At 39.4% G+C, this 24,158-nt stretch overlaps 1 protein-coding gene across 6 annotated transcripts in view; it reads right to left on the bottom strand.

The window, feature by feature from the left end:
* Nucleotides 1–5,489: 5,489 nt before the first annotated feature.
* Nucleotides 5,490–24,158, bottom strand: part of EPM2A (EPM2A, laforin glucan phosphatase) — a 129,297-nt gene continuing 110,628 nt past the window's right edge. For 2 of the 6 annotated variants that reach the window (XM_025384498.1, XM_025384499.1), the window contains exons 3-4: nucleotides 15,495–15,736; nucleotides 5,490–7,873 (exon numbers count right to left, since the gene is read on the bottom strand). In XM_025384498.1, the coding sequence (XP_025240283.1) occupies nucleotides 7,596–7,873; nucleotides 15,495–15,736 (520 nt within the window). In that variant the 3' untranslated portion in view covers nucleotides 5,490–7,595. The remainder of the gene's footprint in view (nucleotides 7,874–15,494; nucleotides 15,737–24,158) is intronic. The other 4 variants (XM_025384494.1, XM_025384496.1, XM_025384495.1 and 1 more) reach the window with 3 other exon arrangements.

Genomic DNA, 24,158 nt, shown 5'->3' with positions numbered 1-24,158 from the left:
ATTAAAAAAAATGAACAAATGAGCAAATGAGTAAACAGGTCCAAATAGTATCAGAAATCACAATATATATTCATGGCTTATAGCCCCTGAAACATGTGAGGTGCTTAGCAGTAATTGGCATCATTTAAACACCAGTCTATAAAGAATGAGGGATACTCACCTTGTTTATCCACTATGGGTGTAAAATCTCTGAAATTGTTTAGATCAGTGGTCCCCAACCTTTTTGGAACCAGGGACCAGTTTTGTGGAAGACAATTTTTCCATGGACAGGGAGGGGAAGGGAGTATGGTTTTGGGATGGCACTGTTCCACCTCAGATCATTAGATAGATTCTCATAAGGAGCGTGCAACTAGATCCGTTGCATGTGCAGTTCACATAGGGTTCACACTCCGCTGACAATCTGATGCCGCTGCTGATCTGACAGGAGGCAGAGCTCAGGCAGTAAAGCTCACTGACCTGCCACTCACTTCCTGCTGTGTGGCCCGTTTCCTAACAGGCCATGGACCGCTACTGTGGGCTGTTAGGAAACTGAACCACAGGGGTTGGAGACCACTGGTTTAGACTTTATTTCCATCTTTAGATTCGTTATTTAATATTAAGAAGGCAACAATAAGGATTTCTATCAAATAAAAATATATAATTCCACTTTTAACCATTTATATACAGCAAACAGTAAATTCTATTCAGTGAATTCTGAGTTTTCTCTCACTAGGAATTTATAAAGTCTTGATAAGTACGGTAACGACAAAGACCTGTTCTGTTCAAGGTCCAGCTCTCCATTCTTTCACTGTCTAATTTCTGCTAATTTTCTCCTTTATAATCCACACCATTCTGGTGCCATGAGCAAATGAGTAAACAGGTCCAAATATTATCAGAAATCACAATATATATTCATGGCTTAAGCCTCTGAAACATGTGAGGGGCTTATGAAATGAAACTAGTTCATTTAATAGTAATTGCATATTGTTCAGTTTTTAAATAACAGCATTTTTTTCAGCCTTACTGAGGTATAACTCAAACAAAAATTGTATTATTTAGGGTGTACAATTATACATACATTGTGAAAAGATTACCACAATCAAGCTAATTAACATATCCATTACCTCACATAACTCACTTTTTTATGGTGAGGACACTTGTGATTTACTGTGTTCTTAATAAATTTCAAGTATATAATACATTATTAATTGCCATCATGTTGTAATTAATTAGGTCACCAGGACTTATTCTTAAAGATTTGTACCATTTGATCAACATCTCCTCTTTCTTCCAACTTATCAGCCCCTGGTAACTACCATTTTATTCACTGTTACATGAATTTGGCTTTTTTTTTTTTTTTTTTTTAAGATTCCGCATATAAATGAGATTATGAAGTATTTGTCTTTCTGTGCCTGGCTTATTTTACTTAGCATAATGTCCTCAAGTTTTAACTCTGTTGATGCAAATGATGAGATTTCCTTCTAAGGCTGAATGATATTCCACTGTTTATATATCCACCACATCTTCTTTATTCATTCATCTGTCATTGGACACTTAGTTTCCATACTTGGCTATTGAAAATAATGTTGCAATGAACATGGAAGTGCAGAAATTTCTTCAAGATACTGATTTTATTTACTTTGGATATATACCCAGAAGTGAGACTCTGAATTAAAAGGAAGTTCTAGGTTTAATTTTTTACAAAACTCCATATTGTTTCCCATTGTGGCTGTAATGATTTACATTTACATCCAAGAGTGTGCAAGGATTCCCTTTTCTCCACACACCCTTGCCAACATTTACTATGTCTTGCTTTTTTTTTTTTTTTTTTTTTAACAATAGCCATCCTAACAGGTGTGAGGTTGATACCTCATTGTGGTTTTAATTAGCACTTCTCTAGTGATTAATGATGCTGAGCACCTTTTCATATACCTCTTAGCCATTTGTATGTCTTCTTTTGAAAAACATCTTTTCAGGTCCTGTGTTCATTTTTATATTGAGTTATTTGTTCTTTTGCTTGTGAGGTATTTGAGTTCCTTATACATTTGGATATTAATTCCTTATCAGACATTATGGTTTGCAAATATTCCATTGTGTAGGTTATCTTTTCATTTTTTTCTTGTTTCTGTTACTGTGCAGAAACCTTTTAGTTCGATGCACTTCCACTTGCTTATTTTTGCTTTTGTTGGGTGTGCTTTCAGTGTCAAATCTAAAAAAAAATCAAAGCTGAGACCAATGTCAACAAGTTTTTCCACTATGTTTAGCTCTAGGAGTTCTACTGTTTCAGGTCTCATGCTTAAGTCTCAACCTATTTTGGATTGATTTTTGAGGACACCAATCATTTTCATTTTTGTATTATTAAAATAATATTGGTATAATGCCTGATATAATAACAGTACAGGAATTCATCCTTTTATTTGAAAGGCTCCAATTTTCTGTCTATCTCCGACTACTCTTTAAATAGTTCTCTTTTATAAGCTAAACCTGTAAATGGGAAACTCAACCCGATCTGGTCCCTTTTTTCACATTTCCAGTCCCCTCCAATCTGCCTGATTTCTTTCGCTCCCTATAGTCCTCAGGTAGTTGTTTTCTGTAGTGTTGTCCGTTGATTTTGCTTCCCACAAATTCAAACGCTGAAGTCATAACCTCCATTACTTCAGAATGTGACCTTATTCAGAAATCAGGTGATCACAGATGTAATTAGTTGAGACCACATTAGAGTCAGGTGGGCCAAATTCAATGTCGCTGCCGTCCTTGTAGAAATGGGAAATTTAGACACAGACTCCCATACAGGGTGAACACCATGTTAAGATGAAGGCAGAGAATAAGGTGATGCTTCTACAAACCAAGAAACGTCAAAGGTTGCTGGCAAACCACCAGAAGCTAGAACAGCGGCATGGAACAGATTCTCCCTCGCAGCCCTCAGGAGGAACCGGTGCTGCTCACCCTTTCATCTCCAACTTCTATACTCCAGAACCATGCCAGGAACAAATTTCTGGAACAAATTTCTGCTGCTTAATCCTCCTAGTCTGTGGTACATTATTATGGCTGCCCTAGCAAACAGATGTAATGTGCACAGAGATTATAACGGGTGGTTCATTAAGAGCTTACTCCACCAAATCAGAAGCAAAACTATCTTCACTTGCCTCAGAATAAGTTCACCTTCTGTCTATCCTTTAGTTTCCTTATCTGTAAAACAGGGATAATATCCCCTAGCATTTTTGGAATAAGGTAGGCTGATATATGTGGAGCACTTAGACAATACCTATAACATTGTATGCTTTTGACGGTTATTAGCTATTCCAGTCCTTTACTCATTTAAACTATGTCAGCCTCTGTTATAGGCACTCTAGGTATATCACCAAACAAAACAGATAAAAATTTCTGCCTTTATAATTCAGTGAAGCTTACATTGCAGTGACAGCATACAGAAAAAAAAAAAATAAGTAATTTATGTAAATATGTAATATGTAGGCCATTAATAAGTTCTATGAAGAAAAATAAACCAGAAACTGTGGATTGGGAAGGCTGAGATTGGATCAGGCCATTTTTTATAGGGTAGTCCAGGGAGGCATCATTGAAGGAGGGAGAAGGGTGAGCCATGTGCATACCTGGAGTAGCAGCATTCCAGGTAAAGAGAATAGCAGGAGCATGTGCCCTGAGGCCAGAGCCTTCCTGGAGTAGTCAAAGAACAGCAAGAGGGCCAGTATGGCTAGAGCAGAGTAAGAGAGGTGGAAGGCAGTAAGTAGGAGATGTGGTCAAGAGGTAACAGGTGACCAGATTGTACAGGACCTCAAAGGGCTTTGACTTTTACCCTGAGTGACGTAAGAAGTAGTTGGAGCTTTCAAACACAGGAGTGATATGACATGAGTTACATTTTTATCGAAGTACCCTGACCACTATGTGAGAGTAAGTTTGATAGAGGAAGGGGCTGGGAGGGAAGGCCAGAAACAGGGAGACCAGGTAGAAGACCATTTCTGAAATCTAGTCTTGGGATCACATTGGCTCTGACCAAGGTTGTTCAGTAAAGGAAGAAAAACACAGATGCTATAGATGCTTTAACAGAATTTCTGGATGATTTGAATGTGACATTTGAAATAAAGAGAGGAGTCATGGATGACACTGAGGTTTGGGTCCTGAGCAGCTGCAAGTGTATTTCCATTAATGGCATCAGGCAAGACTTTCAGAACAAAGATTTAGAGAAGGAAAGAACAGAGTTGTTGTTACGGTTGTTCTTCCTCTTACTATTGTCATTATTGCTATAATTAAGGTAGCGTCATCAATCCTTTCCCCTTTATTCTCAGTCTCATCTTCTGTCAATTTTCTTCTTTTTCTAGCAGATACTCAGTGACGGCACACCTATGCCATGATTTGCTCAGCAAGTTACATCTAGCTGCTCCCTTTTCCTACTGTGATCTAGCCCCACAGACAAATAAGCGGACACTTAACACATCTCTTTCCTGGGCACATAACCTTGAATCTCCCTCTCTGCTTCTATAGTCACGCCTTCTTGCTCTCACCCCCACAGAAAACACCTGCCTTTCCTTCTTTTGGAAAAGACACTGGTCTTTACTTTTTCTCATTTTAACCATTTTTCTTCCTCTTACTCCAATTTTTATTAATCCTTGCACCACTTCTTACCCACTAACAATACTGTCTGCTCTCATTCCCATTAATTCTCCTACGACGTCTCAATATCACAATAAATCTCCAAACCTTTCTTCCTGACTTATCCTTTACCTTTGGTCCTAGTTACAACTCTTTGCAATAGGAAAAAGTCATTTGATGTCTCTGGGTCTGTTTGCTCCTCTGTAAAATAAAGGCATTACATGAGATTATTTCTAAAGATACTTTCAGCTTTAACTTCTGATCCAACTGATTCTGCGTTTAGCTCTTCAGTGATTTTTCATGTGTGGCAAGTTCCATTTCATTTCCTATTTCCTAACTCACTTTCAAATCTCTCCTTTCATTACTTTCTTATCATTTCCAAAGTCTTAACCACATTTTTCATCATTATTTCTTACACCAAGCCAAGTGGTTTTTACCACACCTTAATGATGGTCAAAAGAGAGTGTTTTGCGTTGTGTTTTAGATTTTTTTCCTAATGCTGGCAAGCAGAATGATAGAGGGATAATGTTTAAAGTCTGAAGGAAAACAACCTCATTTGGACATTCTTTCACCATGAATGAAATCTTCTTATGATTACCTTTGAGGAATCCGTGATTGAAAAGTTTTGTTAAATACCAGTGACAAGCAGCTACTGGCATAATATCTGCTTTGATTTTCTCAGACACACTCTAAGTTTTCATGCTCACTTCTCTGTGGTCCCTCACCTCTGACTTCCTTTGTCATGTAACTGCCAATTTTGATCGGTTAATTGACAGAGGAAGGGTGACAAGAAAAAAGAAACAATTTAGCTCAGTGGATTGCCCCCTTTACAAATAAGGAAACACAGTTTGTCCTAGATTTCAGACTAAGCTGATAACATTTTAAAAATCCTGTACAGAAAGGTCTTTTTAAATGTTTTTATTTACCAAAAGTTTTGGGTGATTTTGAAATACATTAGACATCCCATTCATTGAGGAAAGGATGATTTATTCCAAAACATTCTTTAAGAGTCCTAAAATGATTTTGTCTATCAGAGCAGAAGGAACAAAGGGAAAAATCCACCTGAGAAAAGATCTTTGTATCATGGAAATTACGAAGCTAGATTAGACATTAAAGAAATTCACACGCACACATAGTTTAAAATTCCATTTTTAAGATTAAATTTTCACGACACATTATGACTGTAAATGAGTTACTTGAATACCAATTATTACCTCTAGTTATTTTTAGCAAGGGAGCTGGACTTCACTTTACTTAATGCTAGCTTATAAATTTAACTTCGTAAAATTATACGGGAAATGCGTCCTGTCCGGCTGCCTCTGCCCAAAGCAAATGTCATCTCCCCTAAGTGCCACAATTATATCTCCCTGTCCTCTGAGCTCCACTGAAACTTACCTTGTATCCTTCTTGTCCCCCACACCTTCTAAATAAGAGTCTCTTGCATCTATCAATATGTGTTTGTGGAAGAAAGGAAGGTGCAGAAAAATAAATGCACATCATAGTTTAATTAAGAAAGTAAGGGCTTTGAATCAAATCTAGCTTTGTATCTCACTGCATCTATTTATTCATCGTGTGACAACAGACAGTTGATTTAACCCCTCTGAGCCTTAGTTTCCCATCTTTATCATGGAGATAATGAGACCTTCTTCATTGGATATTGTGAAGATTAAACTGGATATGATTATAAATCACCTTGCACATAGAGGCTCTCAATTGAAAAAAACACATCTCTTTTTTCTATTCTAGCATATCATTCATGGTCCAACCCTGCATTGCAGTTGTTGAATGCAGGTCTGTTTCTAGGCAGCACACTTTTGAAGGCAACGTTGTTCATCTCTGTATTTCCTGTAGAACCTAGGGTGATGAGCTGCATAGTCTGGAGGCACAGGAACTGCATATTATATTAAATTGAGGGCTGAGCCAGGATGGCCGAGGCTGTGAAGCAATTATCCATGGATTTGGTCGTTTGGGCTCTTTCGGTAGTATAGGTCCTCTCATGAACTCCCACTCTGGTCTTGAAACAGCCCATCATGTTTTTAAATTAGCTTGCACAAAATACAACTACTTTCCTAGATTCTTTGGCAACTGATCAGAACACTATGCTGTGTCTCGCTACGGAAACTCCTGCAGGCATATCGACCATACCCTTAGAAAGACAAAACTGAATGCACTACATGGTGCTGGGAAAACAAGTTGTGTTGAAAACAGCACTGAGTCAAATAGACTATTAACTCTAGCTTGCCCTTGACTGGTCATGAGACCTTGGGCTAGCTACCTATGCCCATTAAGGGTCAATTTAACTTCTTGATATCACAACTATAAAAAACAAGGGTATTTTTTGCTTTGTTTGGTAGTTTTGAGGGAAAACAACAACAACAACAACAAATGAGAGATAATTCTACTTTGGTTGTTACACAGGGTTGTTGGGTAGAGAAGGAAGGTGATGTCTTGGAATAGACTTTAACAACTGTGAGGCAGGATAAAAATGAAGTCCTGAAAGCCATCATTTTTTGACCACAGTGAGCTCTTTTTGTAACGGTTCAGGCTTCTAACCTTATTTCCTCCTTTGGCAACTGACCAGCTCACGCACACACACTAGTGATGAAATCCACATAGTTGCATATCTTTTCCTCTGTATGGCCAAGAGTTTCAGTGCAACAGGAAAGTGCTGTCATGGATCCATCGTGCAACACATGCAGTGCTGTAAAGCAAAGGCCTCATCTGCCCGCAGGCAGCAGGAACTGCACTCATTACCCTTCTGTCTTATGTACAGCCTAACTGCTTCGTGCCTCTTCTCATGTGTGAGTCACAGCTTTCTTATAGAGTATTTCAAAAATACAGCCCCAAAACAAAGCATAATCGAAAGTCATCCCAGATGAAAGTGGTTGGCTTGGGGGAAGTCACACAGTCCTTTCAGTTTAGGTAGAATCCTTGTTTCTAGGTCATTTTACCAACATCATCCCAGGCTCCTTAGGGAAATCAGGAGGGGGCAGAAGCAGGCTGACCAGCTACAGACTACACACAGAAGAACGAACCTTCCCAAATTTCTGGAAAAAATCTTCTTGTGCACGGGCCAAAGCCTCTTCATCAATGTAGACAGCTGGCCTCTTGGCCATGAGGAAATACTGCACCTTCCTCAGATTCCAGCCCATCACGTACTGGAACCAGCCGCAGACAGCCGCGGTGGAGCGGCCCACCCCAGCGTTGCAGTGCACATACACGATGTGTCCCTTCTCCAGCAGCGCATGCAGCAAGCACACTGCCTGGGGCAGCATCTGCACTCGACCTGCGGTGGGGAAAGCACAGCACACATGTGAATAACTAAACCACCAGATACCGCCACTGAGATCTCCTCCACAGCCTGAAATCACAGGGATGCACATGGCCAGGCAGGGATAAGAGACTTTGCTTTCTTCCTGCATTGTGAAGGAAAAGGTGAGATCATTTTACAACCTGATAATAGTAAAGTGGAAAGAGCATTCCAGAGGGAGAGGCCCTCTCTAATCCTTCCCTGGGTATTGCTACTCCTTTGGGTGACTTCGCCATCCATGCAAATATCCCTCCAAAGAAAAGTGACCTATCACCTGTCATCAGAATGCATTTTCACATCAAAAGTGTTTGCAGATGGTCAGAATTTTAGAGGATTAAAAACAAAAAAAGTTGTCAGGTCTGGCCACCTGAATTACAGTGAATCCAAAAGTATCTTCCAGCTAAATGTAAAACACAGAAGTGGCCCATAATAGTTAAAGGAATCAATCTGTTCATTCAACATATGCTCATTTTCATTTGTTTGATGGAATGGCTAACATTATTTGATACAGATGGGATAACCAATTGTTCATTTATTCCCTCAAGATACGATGAATGCTAAAACTGATTTAATTTCTATGTTTTCAGGAAATTATATAATTTGGGGTTTATAGCTATTACCATTTCAAGGTTACCATTTTGATTATTAGATTATTCAAATGTCTTCTTATCATGCCAGGAGAGGACACGCTATGCCCTGCTGAGGCCTGGTAGACTCTGCTCCGCTCTCTCATCCCGTGGGACAGAGAGGTGTACCACAGTCACTTCTTAGAGCTCCTGGATGCCTGAAGTTTCTCCTGCTCAGAGGTTCTCAGTACAGAGATATTTTGTAAGTTCGTTTTTTTTTTTGTTTTGTTTTGTTTTGTTTTTTCAGGGGGTGGTCAATGTAAATTATTTCAAAGGGAAAGGAAGAGGGAAATGAGAGTGTCCTGGGTTACAGCTCTGTGCTCGTGACTTGGCATTCTCTAGCTACAGGAACACAGTGGCCCCAAAGGATACTCTGATGGTCACATACAAGAGCCCTGTGTGGCCTTCACATTGCTATCCTTATTGAATGACCAAAGAGATGGGAACAACCGTCCCTCAAAAGATTTCACCTGGGGATCTGCCGTGAGGCCTAGAATTCTCCCATGACAGCAACTCCCCTAAGTTTATATTTCCCTCTTTAGATGTCCTTTGGTGAAATACAAGTGCCCCTGAAGGAGCCAACACAACACACTGAGATGAGGCATCAGCAACTGAGAAGGACAGAGTTTACCAAGGACCACAATGTGGCTTGAAGGCCTCTCACTGGCCATTCCATCTAGCCAGGCATCTACCTCAGCTTCAGGCTCATCAAGCTCTGAGAAGGGGCAGAGTTCACATGGAAGCCAGGATAATATTCTTATCTTGTTGCTGGAGCTCTGTTAACCCCCTAGTGAAGAGATCTAACACTGCACACTCCACATAGCAGTTTAGAATGTACCTGGAATGCCTTCAGGCAGGAAGGACACAGGTTCGGTTTCTTGAGCTCCATCCCTCTCTCGCCTGTTGCCATACATTGTTGTTCCCTGCCTGGTCCCCGAAGGCATTTGTATTAGAGAGTTACCAGCTTCTATGTATATCTGATTCCTCACAGTCCAAACTGAACCATGAACTTTAACTCATCTAAACCTCCACACCTGATTCCAGGACACTCTGAGATGACAGTGAGGTAGGCCTGCCACTCAGTTACTCATGGTGCCCTCCTAGAGGTACTAAAATATCACTGGAGATGCAACAGGATGGTGAGAGCATCATGTGTGACAGTGAGATGTCTCAGCATGTCTCAGGGAGAGCACTGCATGGCGGATCCACCATTTGCGCTGGGGGATCAGAGGAGCAAAACCTCCGATGTATGATGGATCAGCCCTGCTGAGAAGGGAGAGGCCTGCTCCACTGCGGGGCTTCTGTTCTGCTGAGGGTATGAGAAGTTCACTCCTGGGAAAGCTGGGTGGGAGGAGAACTCTGCTGCTCAAGCTGGAAGCATGGGTTCTTCCTGCTCCTGCCACAGTTAGCATCACCTGACAAGCTCCCTGCGGTGGTTGTCTCTAGATACTACGTGCCTTGGCAGGAAACAAAGAAGAATCATTTAACGTAGGTTCAGGCTTTCCTCAGATGCCCAGTATGTGAATAGCCCACAGTGGTCATCAGCAGAAGGGGCTGCTGGACTCAGAGTCCCAGCCCCTCGCACTCAGCGCATACAGCATCAGTGTAACTGGCTTGCAAACAAGATCTTCCCTGGTGCCAGTCAAGATCCCTTCCCCAGACCTGTTCTCTGGCCAGAGGTTTCCCTAGGGTGGGTCTGCACCAAATATTGCAAATGATGCAATACATTTCCCTTTTCATTTTATCTGCAAAAGATTCTTCAAGAGGTATGTACATAGTTTAGACGTTAAAAAGTGACATGTGTTAGTTTGAGGTTCTGTGATCTCAGGCACATACTCCTGAAAGGTATATGTCAGCAAACATCGAAGCTCTCAAGGCTCCCAGCTTCACACAGATTTCAGCATCGGGCACAGCCATCAGTGATCTTCTCCCAGAATCACTCAATCATTGCACTGAAGGATGAACAAACATTTAATAAACATAGAGAATAAATAAATAAATAAGAAGGGTATCAGAGGCCGAGCATGGTGGCTTATGCCTGTAATTCCAGCACTTTGGGAGGCCAAGGTGAGCGGATTGCCTGAGGTCAGGAGTTCAAGAGCAGTCTGGCCAACATGGTGAAACTCTGTTTCTACTAAAATTAAAAAAAAAAAATAGCCAGGATTGGTGGTATATGCCTGTCATCCAGCTACTCAGCAGGCTGAGGCAGGGGAATTGCTTGAACCAGGGAGGGGGAGGTTGCAGTGAGCTACGATCATGTCACTGCACACCAGCCTGGGGGAGAGACTGAGACTCCATCTAAAAAAGAAGGGTACCAGAGAAGTAGGTGGTCCAGGGTGCCCACTCATCTCAGCCTGGCCACAGCTGGAGGCCGGGTTTATTTTGATCTCTTGTGACTGCAAATCACCCTCTTTGGTTGATGGTAGATAACATTTATTGAGCCCTTTCTACCTTCCCAGCACTGTCGTTAACATTTTACACGTGCTAGCTCATTTACAACCACCTCTTAACAACTATGGGGTCAGCACTATTGTGATCTTCAATTTATATATTAATAAATTGAGCACAGACATTTGCCCAAGGTTATTCCCTAAGTGGCCACTCAAACTCAGCTAGCGTGACTCTGAAGCCACAGGTCTTAACCACTGTACTGTGGTCCTTCCCTAATCCACCTGGTTAATGGTACTTGTTGGCCCCCATCTTTTCAATCTGGATTCTCAGTCAGTCCCTCTGCACTCACTTACCAGCCCATGCTGGTGGTCTTACCCTGGGTAGGAATAATGTCCTCCCTGGAGATTAACACCTCTGCCCCACCCTAGAGGAGCCCTCTCAAGAGGACCATCTCTCTCTGCTTGAAACCTATTCTAGGAAGCCTAACCTAATATGTGACCCACCAAGGAATAGAAAGAGGGTTCCCAGGAGGGTCATCTTGATGTGCCCAGCTCAGCAGAGCCAGTGTCAACCAGAGCAGCTATAGATAGGTTCCACGTAGAATTTAATTTGATGTTGCCATTCTTAAAAACAATAAAACCTCAAGACAGAAATCCAGTTCTTTTAATGTAAAACATTCCAAACTTTAAATGTTGACAACTAAGTTGCAAACTGTAAACCCTTTGCAGATCAAACAAGACATTCTACCCTCTGTGTTTCTGACTCTGTAATTTAATACAGGCCCTGGTTCTCAATAGATGCTCCATACACACTCATTAAGTCCATGAATAAACACAAGACTAGAAAAACAGCAATAAAAACCTATTTGATCTGAGACACTACTAAGCACTTCTAACCTAACTTGTGGTTCACACCTGCTCCAGGCTAATCTGACTCTGGACTGATTAAAAGCTTTCTGAAAGCACTACTGAGCCAGCCAAGGTTGTGAGGGAGGGAGAGGTAGAGCATTTGGGCAGGTAAGTCAAGTAGCCTGAGGCATTAGGGCCTGAGATAAAAGAGAGGGTCAAAAGGCCCTAAAGATAAGCTTTATCTAAGGTTGATCCTGAAAGAAATCCACAGCTTTCAGCCTTTCTCTCTTTCTCTCTCTCTCTCTCTCTCTCTCACACACACACACACACACACACACACACTTTCCTTTCTTACTCCAGGAGCAGATATATGATGAATATATTATTTGGGGGACATATCTTTTTTCCATCTTTGAAGTGTAATATAGATAGGATCCACATTATCTATAACATCCTTTGGTAGAAACTTAAAGACTTGGAACTAATCCTATAGTTCCAACATTGTGATTTTCAAAGCCCTTTCTTATCAATTATCTTATTCTACTGTTAATAGCCCTGTAAGGTGGAAAATACTATCTTCATTTTCTTAATGCATGAACTAGCCTGCTGATATCCTCCCAGCTACCCGGTGGTGACAAGGCTTACGCCCAGGTGTCTTGGCTCCAAGGTTAGCATTTCTATGCAATGGGAGAGCTGAATTCAGTGTGTTGAGCAAGGGAAAAGAAGTCAGACTTTGACAACAGAGGGGTAGCTGAGGACTTCATGAAGGCTATGAACTCATTTGGGAGGCAAGGGTAGACATTTGTTATAAATAGCGCTGCAGTGACAAAGGTCAAAACACAACCTGAATACTTTCTATGCAAAGAAAATTTTAATGAGATCTGTTTCATTTTGTTTTGTTCAGGTGAGTTAGATTTGGCAGATTTTCATTCCCTAGGTGAAAGACACAAACCAAAATGTTTATAAAAGATTAAAAAAAGAGAGAGAAATCTACACCACCCTTCCATATACGACAAAGTGCACAAGTGTAAGGATCGATCACATGATTGATTGTAACAGGTCTGTGACAACCAGCAGTGACAGTCAAGCCTAACAAACTGTCTTCTTTCTCAGACTTCAACTGACAGCATTATGCTGCAACTCAAAACACTTCCAAGTGGGTTTTTCTCTAGAGTTCTAAAAATATTCAGCTGATTAATCTATGTGTTCATTGGGCTAATACTGTGAGCCACAGAGATCGGTCTATTGATAAAAAGTTCCCCTCCCACTCAAAAGTGGTTGTTAACCCTTGGATTACCCACCCCCCGACCCCGGTTAAGCCAAGACAAAGAAATCCATTAGTCGGTCTTACAGCTGGGCCTTTATCTAAAGTGGAAGCTTGCATTTTGCAGCTCAAATGCCACAGCACTGTCTCAGCCTGAAAGAAGCTCTGCTGCTGCACTAGCAGTTAGGACTGTGACCTGCTGACCCACTGACCGCAAAAAAGGTGTGAATATAATGACAATGGGTCCTTGGGGATATAGTTTTCCCTCAGGCTTCCGCAGAGTCCCAAACTATCAAGCAAATTACCGATTTGTCAGCAGAGCCTTCAAGTAATCAGTGTGTGGGTTGGGATGGGATGGCAGGGGATATGTGGCACAGTTGGCAGCTCAACTTCTCCTATCCTCATCTCACATCATTCTCCAATGGGATAACGATGCTGTCAAATTAGATTCAGAGATGCTAACATCAAAATGCATTCTGGAAGCTACAGTTCTACAAATCCTAACTACCTTCTCTGTTTTGAAACCAGGAAAACCAGCTGGACAAGGTGAATATCACCTAGATTCAACCAATGTGCATCTTTGCAAATGAAGTTTTTCTTTTTTTCTTAATTGAAGAAGGGCAGAGCTCTTACAGCTAAATCATGCTTCCTTACATCAGGTTACCAAGAGGAATAACCAGACTGTCATCAACGCTCTCCACCTTCAGGAACAAAAATACCCATCCCCAAGGATAATTCAGCTCAGACACAGACCAACAAAGGGGCCCAGCCTGGCCAGGAGGACCACCTGAGATCCATAAAGGCCTCAGGTGGGCAAGGCCCAGGAATGTAGGTTTCCTGTGGTCCTCATGGCCTTCTATCTTGCAGACCATTCACTCTTGGGGAGACAAGCTACTTCCTTTGAAATTTGTAGGCTCTGCCTAACTCCAGATGATCGTGAACATAAGGGGTTGAAATTGCGTGGGTCTGAAGCACCTGCCTGAAGCGTTTGTGTAAGAATGCAGGGAGAAGCTTCAAAGCTGGTAAAGTTGCTCTCTGGAGCAATGTTTTGGGTCCGACTGACAGCCTTGAAATTCCGAATGGGCCTCTTTTAGTTCTATGACATGGGCAATAACTTTTCATACCTTAGCCTCTTTGTCTGCAAAACGGAGGCAGCTACAATATCTGCCTGGAGTCTTATTATGAGAATTAAATAAGCTAATTCTTGTAAATTGCTTAGGAGAGTGTTTTGTACATAATATACATTTGGGGGAAGAGGGCTAAAGATAGAAATGTCTCTAAGCTGGATATCACTGTCCTTTACCCAGTAGAGGAGGTCACAAAACTCCTTAGCCTCTCCCATTTCCAAAGCTCTCTGCTGCCCCCTGCTGACAGCTGCTTGATACTATCGGTGTAACTGGGTTCTCTCCTCCCGACTGTAGTTATCTCCATTCCTTTTCGACAAGTACCCTATTCTACAACCGGGCTAAAATCCGTATCATTCCTCTAAAATTCCATGTTTCTGTGCCATCACCTGTGCTGCTGCTTCCCCCTAGCATGGCCTTTCTCCCTCCACATCTACCTATCAAAGCCATGCCCACCTCAAGTGCCATGGCATTCATGCAGCCTCCCTTTGTCGCTCCCCAGAATGTGCTCTTCCCATGCACAACCCTCCTCCAGCACGGTCCTCACTCCTCTCTTACCTGTTCCTCTCTGTGCTGTAATTAGTGTTGAACTCGTATTACTGCACAACTGCTTCTTCCTATAGCGTCTAAAGTGCTTTTCGTCCCTCAAATCCTGCAGGATCATCTTTCCTCATTCTCTGATCCAAGCCACATTGGTCTTTCAGTTTTTGCAACGCTCTGTGCTCTCTCCTGCCACAAGGATTCTTCTAAGCTGCTGCTTCTGCCTGGGACACTCTCTCCACTTACTCTTCCTTCAGACAACCTCAGATCTTAGTCCAAACACTACTTTCCAAGAAAACCCTCTTTGATCCCCCTTCCTTGGCCTGATTACCTGTACATAATCTCATAGCAATACCTATGTATTTTTCTAACAAAAAAATTCATCATAGTTTTAAACCTCTATAACATTTGTCATCCCTATAGGACAATGCGCTCCGTGGGGGCAGAAGTTGTGCCTGTCTTTCTTTACTGCTGTATTCCTAGCTACCAGCATAATGCTTCATACCCAGTACATACACAATAAATATGTGTTGAATGAATAAACAAAGAAGCCACATTAAACAGCATCTTAGCCACAGTGTCAAAACATATGTATCATATATATTAAATCTAAAATCTTATATTCTATTTCTACCATTCATTTTTAAGATATTAAATTATAGATGATAGATAGATAGACAGATAGATAGATAGATAGATAGATAGATAGATAGATAGATAGACAGACAGACAGAGAGACAGACAGCAAGCAAACAAGGGTTTCTCTGAAACACAGCAAGGAGGCAGAACAGTTCTGATCCTTACCTTCGGTGCTCATATCTGGTGTTGGCATCCAGATGTAGGCCAAGCCTTCTTCCCTATATAGTTTAATCATAGTGTCTGGAGTCATGGGCTCTGGGTAGCGGTTACAGCCTGAGGAATTCTGTACAATATCCCATTCAGTCTGGAAATTCATTACAGCTGTAATCCCCAGTTCACGCTTCAGTTTGATGGTTACATGTTCCACTTGACGAGGGCAGCTACCCAGCCAGATATTTGGTAGAATTCTAATGAGAACATATGGAGTCAACTATTACTAGTGTTGTTCTGATTTGAGGTTTAAGGAGCTGCATAAAAATATGTAGTATTAAAATATAACTAACCTTTAAGTCTGGCACAGGAAAAGCTAGATATTTTAGAATATAAGCACCAATGTTATTATTGAAAGAAAAAGTACTGGTGATGCTGCTTTGGGGAAAGCAAGTAATCCAATTAACTAGAACACCAGGAAATGGACATCTGCAAACCAAATCAAGCAATATATTAAAATAAGTCTACCAAGATGTACTTATTCCATGAATGCATATATGGCTCCACATGATAAAAATCCATCAACAGACTTCAAATACTAACAAATTAAAGTTGAAAATTCCTGTAATTATATAAATAAATTCTGAAAAACAAATTTCAGCAGGCATTCTGGTTTAAAAGTCTACATAAAAATTTCAAATAGTATGAGACTTTCAAAATACACTACAGAGCAGAAGCTAACAAACAACAGACTTCTTTTAAATAAAATTAGAATCAACATTCATTCTATTAGTACCTAGCATTGTTCTATAGGTTTCATCTAATGCTACAAGGTAAGAAAGGGAAATAGCAACATAATTTCCTTTTGGAAATTCTCATTGAGGTTTATTATAGAAAAAAGAATAATGAAATGAAAATGTTAAAAACTCAGAAAAATTTTAGTAACCCTTTAGACAAGAACCCAAGGAGAAAAAAATAAAATAAAATATGTTTATCCAGCCGGATGCAGTGGCTCACGCCTGTAATCCCAGCACTTTGGGAGGCCAAGGCAGGCGGATCACCTGAGGTTAGGAATTTTAGACCAGCCTGGCCGATTCAACTAAAAATATAAAAATTAGCTGGGCGTGGTGGTGGGCACCTGTAATCCCAGCTACTCGGGAGGCTGAGGCAGGAGAATAGCTTGAACCCGGGAGGTGGAGGTTGCAGTGAGCCGAGATCACACCACTGCACTCCAGCCTGGGCGACAGAGCAAGACTGTCTCAAATTAAATAAATAAATAAATAAAAATAAAAATAAAAGATTTTGTTAACATATTTAGTGATAATTGTCTGATGTTAGGCCAAGTTATTTATCAGCTCTAACCTGTTGCTGTGCTCATCTTTAGAATGGGTCTAAAAATAACAAATAAAAATCTTGTAAGGAATAAATACAATTAAATAATACACCTGAATTGGACTGAAACCAGTGGATGCACAGTAAATGCAAGTGGATTTTATGTCTAGTTACAGTGATTTACTTATTTTTGTAATTTACTTTGCATTGCATTGTAAAGATTATTCAGTTAATTTTTCATTGTTTCCTATATTCATTTGAATGCTGCAGAATAGAAAATACCCTATTTTTGCTTTTTTCCTTTTGGTGGTTGTTGTCATTGTTGATGTTAACAGGAGAAGCCAATTACTAATCCTCTAATGTGGTCATGACCCATAATCAATGACAATTATCTCAGAAGATCTGGCACTATCTGTCTAAAGCCTGAGCCCTGCTTCCCCTACAGAAGAGGATAAACTGTTTTTTTCCTGCTTGTGTTCTTGTCTAAAGGGTTATTAGGAATTTCCTTGTGGAAATCCTTATCGAGGATTATTATGGGAAAAAAAATGATAAAAGAAAAGTTAGACATTGTAAAAGACCTAATGGTGATGGAAAGACGGACATGAAATCCAAGGCTTTCATTTTATCCCTGGCCCCAGATAATTCTTAGATACTCCACTGGACCCAGTGGACTGAGAGAAAGACCTTGAGCAAGGATACTCACAGGGTGCCCAAGAGTCGTGCTTCACCAGGACGTGGAGAACTGAGTATTCAGGGGGAAAATTCACACCCACTTGGTGATTGCCCCTTCCCTCTGGCTGCTGAGTGAGACCTGCCTCTATCTAGATTTCCCATCCCTCCTTCCAGATCTTTTAAAGATCCCTTACCCACAGACCTGCTGGATGCCTAGCGAGATGATAGTGCTGGGCTCCCATATGTATACTTTGGGGTTGAACTGAGCACACTAAAGCTCCTAAGCTGGAAAAGAGGGAAATGGACACTTCCATTATATAACCAAGATATAGGAACTATTATAAGATAGTAATGAATATTTTTTTTTACTGGCAAAATTTTAAAGAGGACTGGTAAAATATTAAAGAGAATATTCTTGACAGGCAAGCTAAAATCCAAATAGCACTCAGCATTTTCTTGAATATTGCATTCTTTGAGTAGGCACTAGTTAGTATTTAGCTAGTCAGTAAATGCCACAACAAAATGGCGGACTGATTTTTCACACAAGGTTACATAAAGGCTCCAGAATAGTTCATAGAGATAAACAAAGGGTAAATTAGGACATTTGAGCCTACAATATAAGAAATCAGAGTTAGCATATTCCAAACCAGTCAGTCTATAGAGTCACATGGTGTTGCTAAAAGAGGTGTTATTCTAACATCTCCTTCAGCCCTGGCCTTCAAATGTTTTTAAGGTGATAGGGAAACTCAGAACTAGTCAAAGATAAACAGGCTCAAAGCTGGTAGCTTAACACATATATTTCACACATAACATTTCTGATGGAAATAGGCCCTTAAAATATACATCCAGATATGGTGGAAGTCAGAGTCCATATTTAAGAAATGAGTATGAAATAATTTCTGATATTTTAAAACAAGATGTTCTAAACCTAAGAGACAGATAACTAAAGATAAACTCTGAAAACAAACACTATATTGAAAGATAGAAAAGTAAGGTTATAAAGTGATTTGTACTGAATCTTATATGGGATGCACAGACAGAGACTGGGCCTGTTGGAAACAAACACATCAATGGCTTCTGCTTAATCAGACGGCTAAAGTGCCCTTCATATGCATCCTACTTCAGTTTGTTTTCCAAAAGTAGGTGATATATTTCTAGTTACAGGATTCACTGGGGGTAACAAGATGCATGATATGCTTTCTAAAAAGTAAACTTTTACTTATTAATTCAAAAGAGGATAATTTGATACCATTTAAAATTCATTTTTAATCATCTCATCTCAGTTTTAGTCTTCTCTTGGTATCAATGTTATTTTAAGCAACTTTTAAAATCAGGATTTTTAGGGTGAAAAGAAGCCTCTTGAAATATGAGATTAGAGAATAAAAATTCTCTATAAGAGTAGTTTTAATGCAAGACATACCAAAATTCAAAGATATAATGGAACAAAAGTTATAGCTTACAATTATATCATAAAACTTCCAGAGACTTGTTTCATAAGTAATCAATCATGAACTCAGAGATTTCTGGCAGCTCCACTATAGACTATTTGGAAAGATAAAGAGATGCTAACTGAACCAAAAGGGTATTGACACTCAGTCAGCTCAGGACAGAAGTTCCCAAACCTGACTATGCATTCAAGTCACATGAGGTACTTTTATAAAAACATCTATTACCAGGATCCACCTCAGAGATACTTATAGTGAGGCTTGGGAGTTAGGCCTATAATTCTGTAGCTTATTTGATTTTTGGTCTGTTTAGAAATTAACCAGATTACATATGCAGAAGATTCCAGAACCACCTTGGACCACCAGTCCAAGGTCACCATATGCATATAAGGGAAGCTTAATATATAGAGCCCAATACCTTTTTTTAATATCAGTAAAAAATATGGAGATGAGAAAAAATGGGCTTCCTCAGTCTGACATATCTACAAATTAAGGTAAGTTCTTATCTTTATCTAAAAAATAGTGTCAAGACTACAAATAATTACTAGATAGTGAGGAGTGAGAAATCATTTGTTATGAGAGACAATGTATATCCATGTGTTCAATGCACAGTACCTTCTAACTGGTCAAAACTAAATCTACTTCTGAGTCATGACAAATATTTAATATAGTCCTATGCATAAGAATGTACTTTTGTAGAAAAAAATTATTAACTAGGGTTTTGACTATTTCTACTGTGCTATAATCAGATTATATAATAAATAAAATCTACCCAAGTAATATTACAACTTAGGTAAAGACCAGGGGAAAGAGCAGATGGCTGAAATTATGGAACCTTATTTTCTTGGACTGCAAATCAAAATCAATTTAATTCATTTGAGTGAATCTGGATTTGTGGTTCCAGGTAATCATATCATAATACTACAATATTTGTTTAATCTATCAGTCTTGGGCCTGTGGTCCAACAGCTACTGAAGCGTATGCATCAGAGGCTCAGCTGTCAGTGAAAGGAAGCCTCACTGGCAATAATGAATACATCAGGCAGAATGAGCATCCAAGCACTTTGTAAAAATCACCACAGGGTATCGACAGGAGAAGTGGGTGTCAAAAGACAAAAGGTATTAGGAGACAAGTCCATTCTACATACTTCACATTAGAGCTTCCATCACTAATGGCCATGAGAAATGGCAGAATAACCTTTTCCTAAAGGTGAAAATTAGCATTATTTTGTATCCATAGAAAGAAAAAAAGATGAGGAAAACCACAGGAATAATGGAATCAGCTTTTGTTTATTTATCACACCTAAAAATCCCAACTGTTGAATTGCAGCGCCCTCTTCCTAGCCATACAAACGAGCACCATTTCAAAAAATAGAGAAAATTGATTTTGCTGAAGCTCTTAACACAACCCAGCTAAGAATTTAAAAGGAAAGAAAAAAAAAAGCACATTTCCTAAGTTGGAAAATTGTGCTGCATTTATCTTATTTAATATTTTATGGGCAATTCAATGAGAAATTAAAATGTGATCTGGCTTTTAACCATAAGTTCTATAATTTAGATCTCATTAGTGGGAAAGCAAGAGAAACATTAAAATCAACTTCTGGTAAGCTCCAGGCTCAGTAGCACATACAGCTCCTTCTGCTGAATATTTATCCTCTAGCATCCAGTGTTAAGTTATTAATGCCAAACCTCTACCCCAAAAGGGTACTTATAATAGGCTCCAGTTAAGGCTGAATAACTGCTCAAAGACAAATTCCAATTAAGAAAGTGATACTAATTAGCTTCTTTATTAAAACACAGTTTTATTATAGTTTTCTTATGAGTCATAGACTCATATAGAGTAAAAGTTAATTCTGTAAGTCTAGTTCATTTCTTACATTTTGGGGATATACTATGTAGTTTACAGCCATATGAAAGCAAATAATTTTTGACACAATGCTCTTTTATTTTGCATATTATAAAATGCCATATCATTAAATTAATTATAAAGGCCTATTACAGATTGACTTGTGTCCCCCTCCCCAAACTCCTATGTTAAAGTCCTAACCCTTAGGAACTGAGAATGTGACTATATTTGGAGACAGGGTCTCTACAGAGGTGATCAAGTAAAACTGAGGTAATTAGAGTAAGCACTGACTCGAATGACTAGTGTACTTATAAGAGGGGGGTTTGAACACAGACACAGAGGGAAGACAATGTGAAGATACAGGGAGAATATGGCTTCAAACAGATGCTGCCACTCAGCCCTTAGAAAGAGTCAACCCTGTGGACACCTTGATCTCAGACTTTCAGCCTCCAGAACTGTGAAATAATAAGCGTCTATTGTTTAAGCCACACTGTCTGTGGCACTTTGTTAAAGCAGACTTAGCAATAAAGTCTAAACATTCAGACTTAAAATAGATTCATTCAATCATCCAGACTCTTTTCAAATATCCATACACCAGACGTCCTTAAAGCATTATAATAGATCTGTTTCCCCATTCATCCTGAGGTTTGGAATTCTTGCAAATACAATTAGCATTTGATGGTAGTTCCCAAATGCTCTCTTTACACAATACTATCCTTCTTCCTTCCTTCACTGATGTCCTTCCGTCTATCACCTGAGCACCTCCCACATGGGGGAAAAGATCACTAGACCCTGATTAAAATGACTGAAATATGTGGGCCCCTTCTTGATCTAACGATTTGGTACTGGAGTTCTGGGGTATCTAGTTTTAATAAACGTAGTATAGTCCTGGGTCCTCTTACATGACTCTCAGAGAATGAACCTTAATGGAGAATCACTTAATGTAAAAGCAGTCTCTCAAACTCACAACTTCATAAGACTGAGTCCAAGAGAGTTTGGCCTTCTTGTTTTTGAGCATATATAGCCCTGAAACTTGATTTAGATGTCATATCAACAGATTATAATTGTAAATAAGGCAAGTAGCACCCTTTGTTTCCTTAAAGTCAATTATGAGGCAGCACAGAGATTGAGGCAAATAATCAGGCTACGACTTGGTTACCTTGATACAGATTTAAACAAAATGTGCCTTGAAAATAGACTAGTGGTTTGTTAATGTTGTTTCCAATGCTGAGCATTCTTTGAAATGTTAAAAAGCCGTATTTAATTTTTTTCTACTTAGTGAATTTGAAAGGACTTGTTTAAAATCAATCCCTTGCATATTGAATTAGGAAGCACAAAAGACCAAGGAATAAAAAATTAAATATGTGACCTTTTTTCTATTTGTTTTAAAGTAATTCTGTTGATTCAACAAATGTGAAATGATGGCCTACTTTTTGCCAGTAATTCAACAACCAATAGCGAGCAACAGTAAGCAAGGCAAAGTATCCCTTTGTTTGAGCCTGCATTCTTTGAGGAAAACAGGCAACAAACAAATACCTTTGCCAAATGTATACATTAGATAGAATTAATTTGTAATGTGCTTTTAAGGACACAAACATGTAATTAAAATAGAGAATTACAGGGGAAGGAGACTTTAGATAAGACAGGAAGGTGCTCTCTGAAAATGTGACATTAAAACAGATCTGACATCAGAAGAGGCAGATACCCAAAGTCCTTAAAGCAAGAGTCAGGTATACTTTAGGAACTGTGAGAAACCTAGGGACACGGAGTGTGGTGAACAAGGAAGAATATGGAATGAGATAAATATAAAATGACCAGGCAATGCCTTATTTATGCTAGGGAATTTATATACTAATATAAAAGCAATGAAAAACCAATGAAGGGTTTTTAAGTAGAAGAGTGACATGGACTTAGAGCTTTTAAATGGTGACTGTGGCTGTGATATGCAACTTTGATTGGGCAGCGGGTGTAGCAGAGACTAGAGAGGAAGAGGGAAGACCTTTGGGATGGTGATGGCTCAGAATACAGTTAGTGGTACAGATAGAGAGAAGTGGTAAGTTCAAGATGTACTTTAGCAGTAGAACCAACAGAACTTGCACATTAATTGGATGAAATAGTTGAGGAAAAGAGAAGATTTAAACATAATCCCAAGGTTACTAAAGCAATATTATAATCTAAATTTTCTAAATCAGGTCTACTCTCAATAAAACTAATATCTACAAGGTTCTTTACTATATATTTTTACAAGACTCAGAGTTCATCAACATTTTATTTATTAGGCATCATGTTAATGGCCTGCATATGGCCCAAAACTTGATAATCTCATGCTATTCAATTCCTTTTGTTTTCCCTCAAATCTTTATTTTTATTATGGAAATGTTAGTAAAATAGAGTTTGATTGAAGTAAAAACTTTATACACTGGACATGTGGCCCATCAAATTTAAGGGTTAAATTTAACTTATAACTTATGAGTTACATTTAATTCATGTTACAATTTATGGTTTAAATTTAACTCATATAGAAATATCCACTGTAGACAAAGTGATACACAATGAAACAGATTTATTTATGTAATCAAGTTACTAAATAGATGTTTTTTTTTTTTTTTTAAATTTCTTTATTATTATTATACTTTAAGTTGTAGGGTACATGTGCATAACGTGCAGGTTTGTTACATATGTATACTTGTGCCATGTTGGTCTGCTGCACCCATCAACTCGTCATTTACATCAGGTATAACTCCCAATGCAATCCCTCCCCCCTCCCCCCTCCCCATGATAGGCCCCGGTGTGTGATGTTCCCCTTCCTGAGTCCAAGTGATCTCATTGTTCAGTTCCCACCTATGAGTGAGAACATGCGGTGTTTGGTTTTCTGTTCTTGTGATAGTTTGCTAAGAATGATGGTTTCCAGCTGCATCCATGTCCCTACAAAGGACACAAACTCATCCTTTTTTATGGCTGCATAGTATTCCATGGTGTATATGTGCCACATTTTCTTAATCCAATCTGTCACTGATGGACATTTGGGTTGATTCCAAGTCTTTGCTATTGTGAATAGTGCTGCAATAAACATACGTGTGCATGTGTCTTTATAGCAGCATAATTTATAATCCTTTGGGTATATACCCAGTAATGGGATGGCTGGGTCATATGGTACATCTAGTTCTAGATCCTTGAGGAATCGCCATACTGTTTTCCATAATGGTTGAACTAGTTTACAATCCCACCAACAGTGTAAAAGTGTTCCTAATTCTCCACATCCTCTCCAGCACCTGTTGTTTCCTGACTTTTGAATGATCGCCATTCTAACTGGTGTGAGATGGTATCTCATTGCGGTTTTGATTTGCATTTCTCTGATGGCCAGTGATGATGAGCATTTTTTCAT

Source organism: Theropithecus gelada, chromosome 4 (genome assembly GCF_003255815.1).
Source record: "Theropithecus gelada isolate Dixy chromosome 4, Tgel_1.0, whole genome shotgun sequence".
In the NCBI taxonomy this organism is placed as follows: domain Eukaryota; kingdom Metazoa; phylum Chordata; class Mammalia; order Primates; family Cercopithecidae; genus Theropithecus; species Theropithecus gelada.
This window is presented reverse-complemented; position numbering and strand designations above follow the sequence as displayed.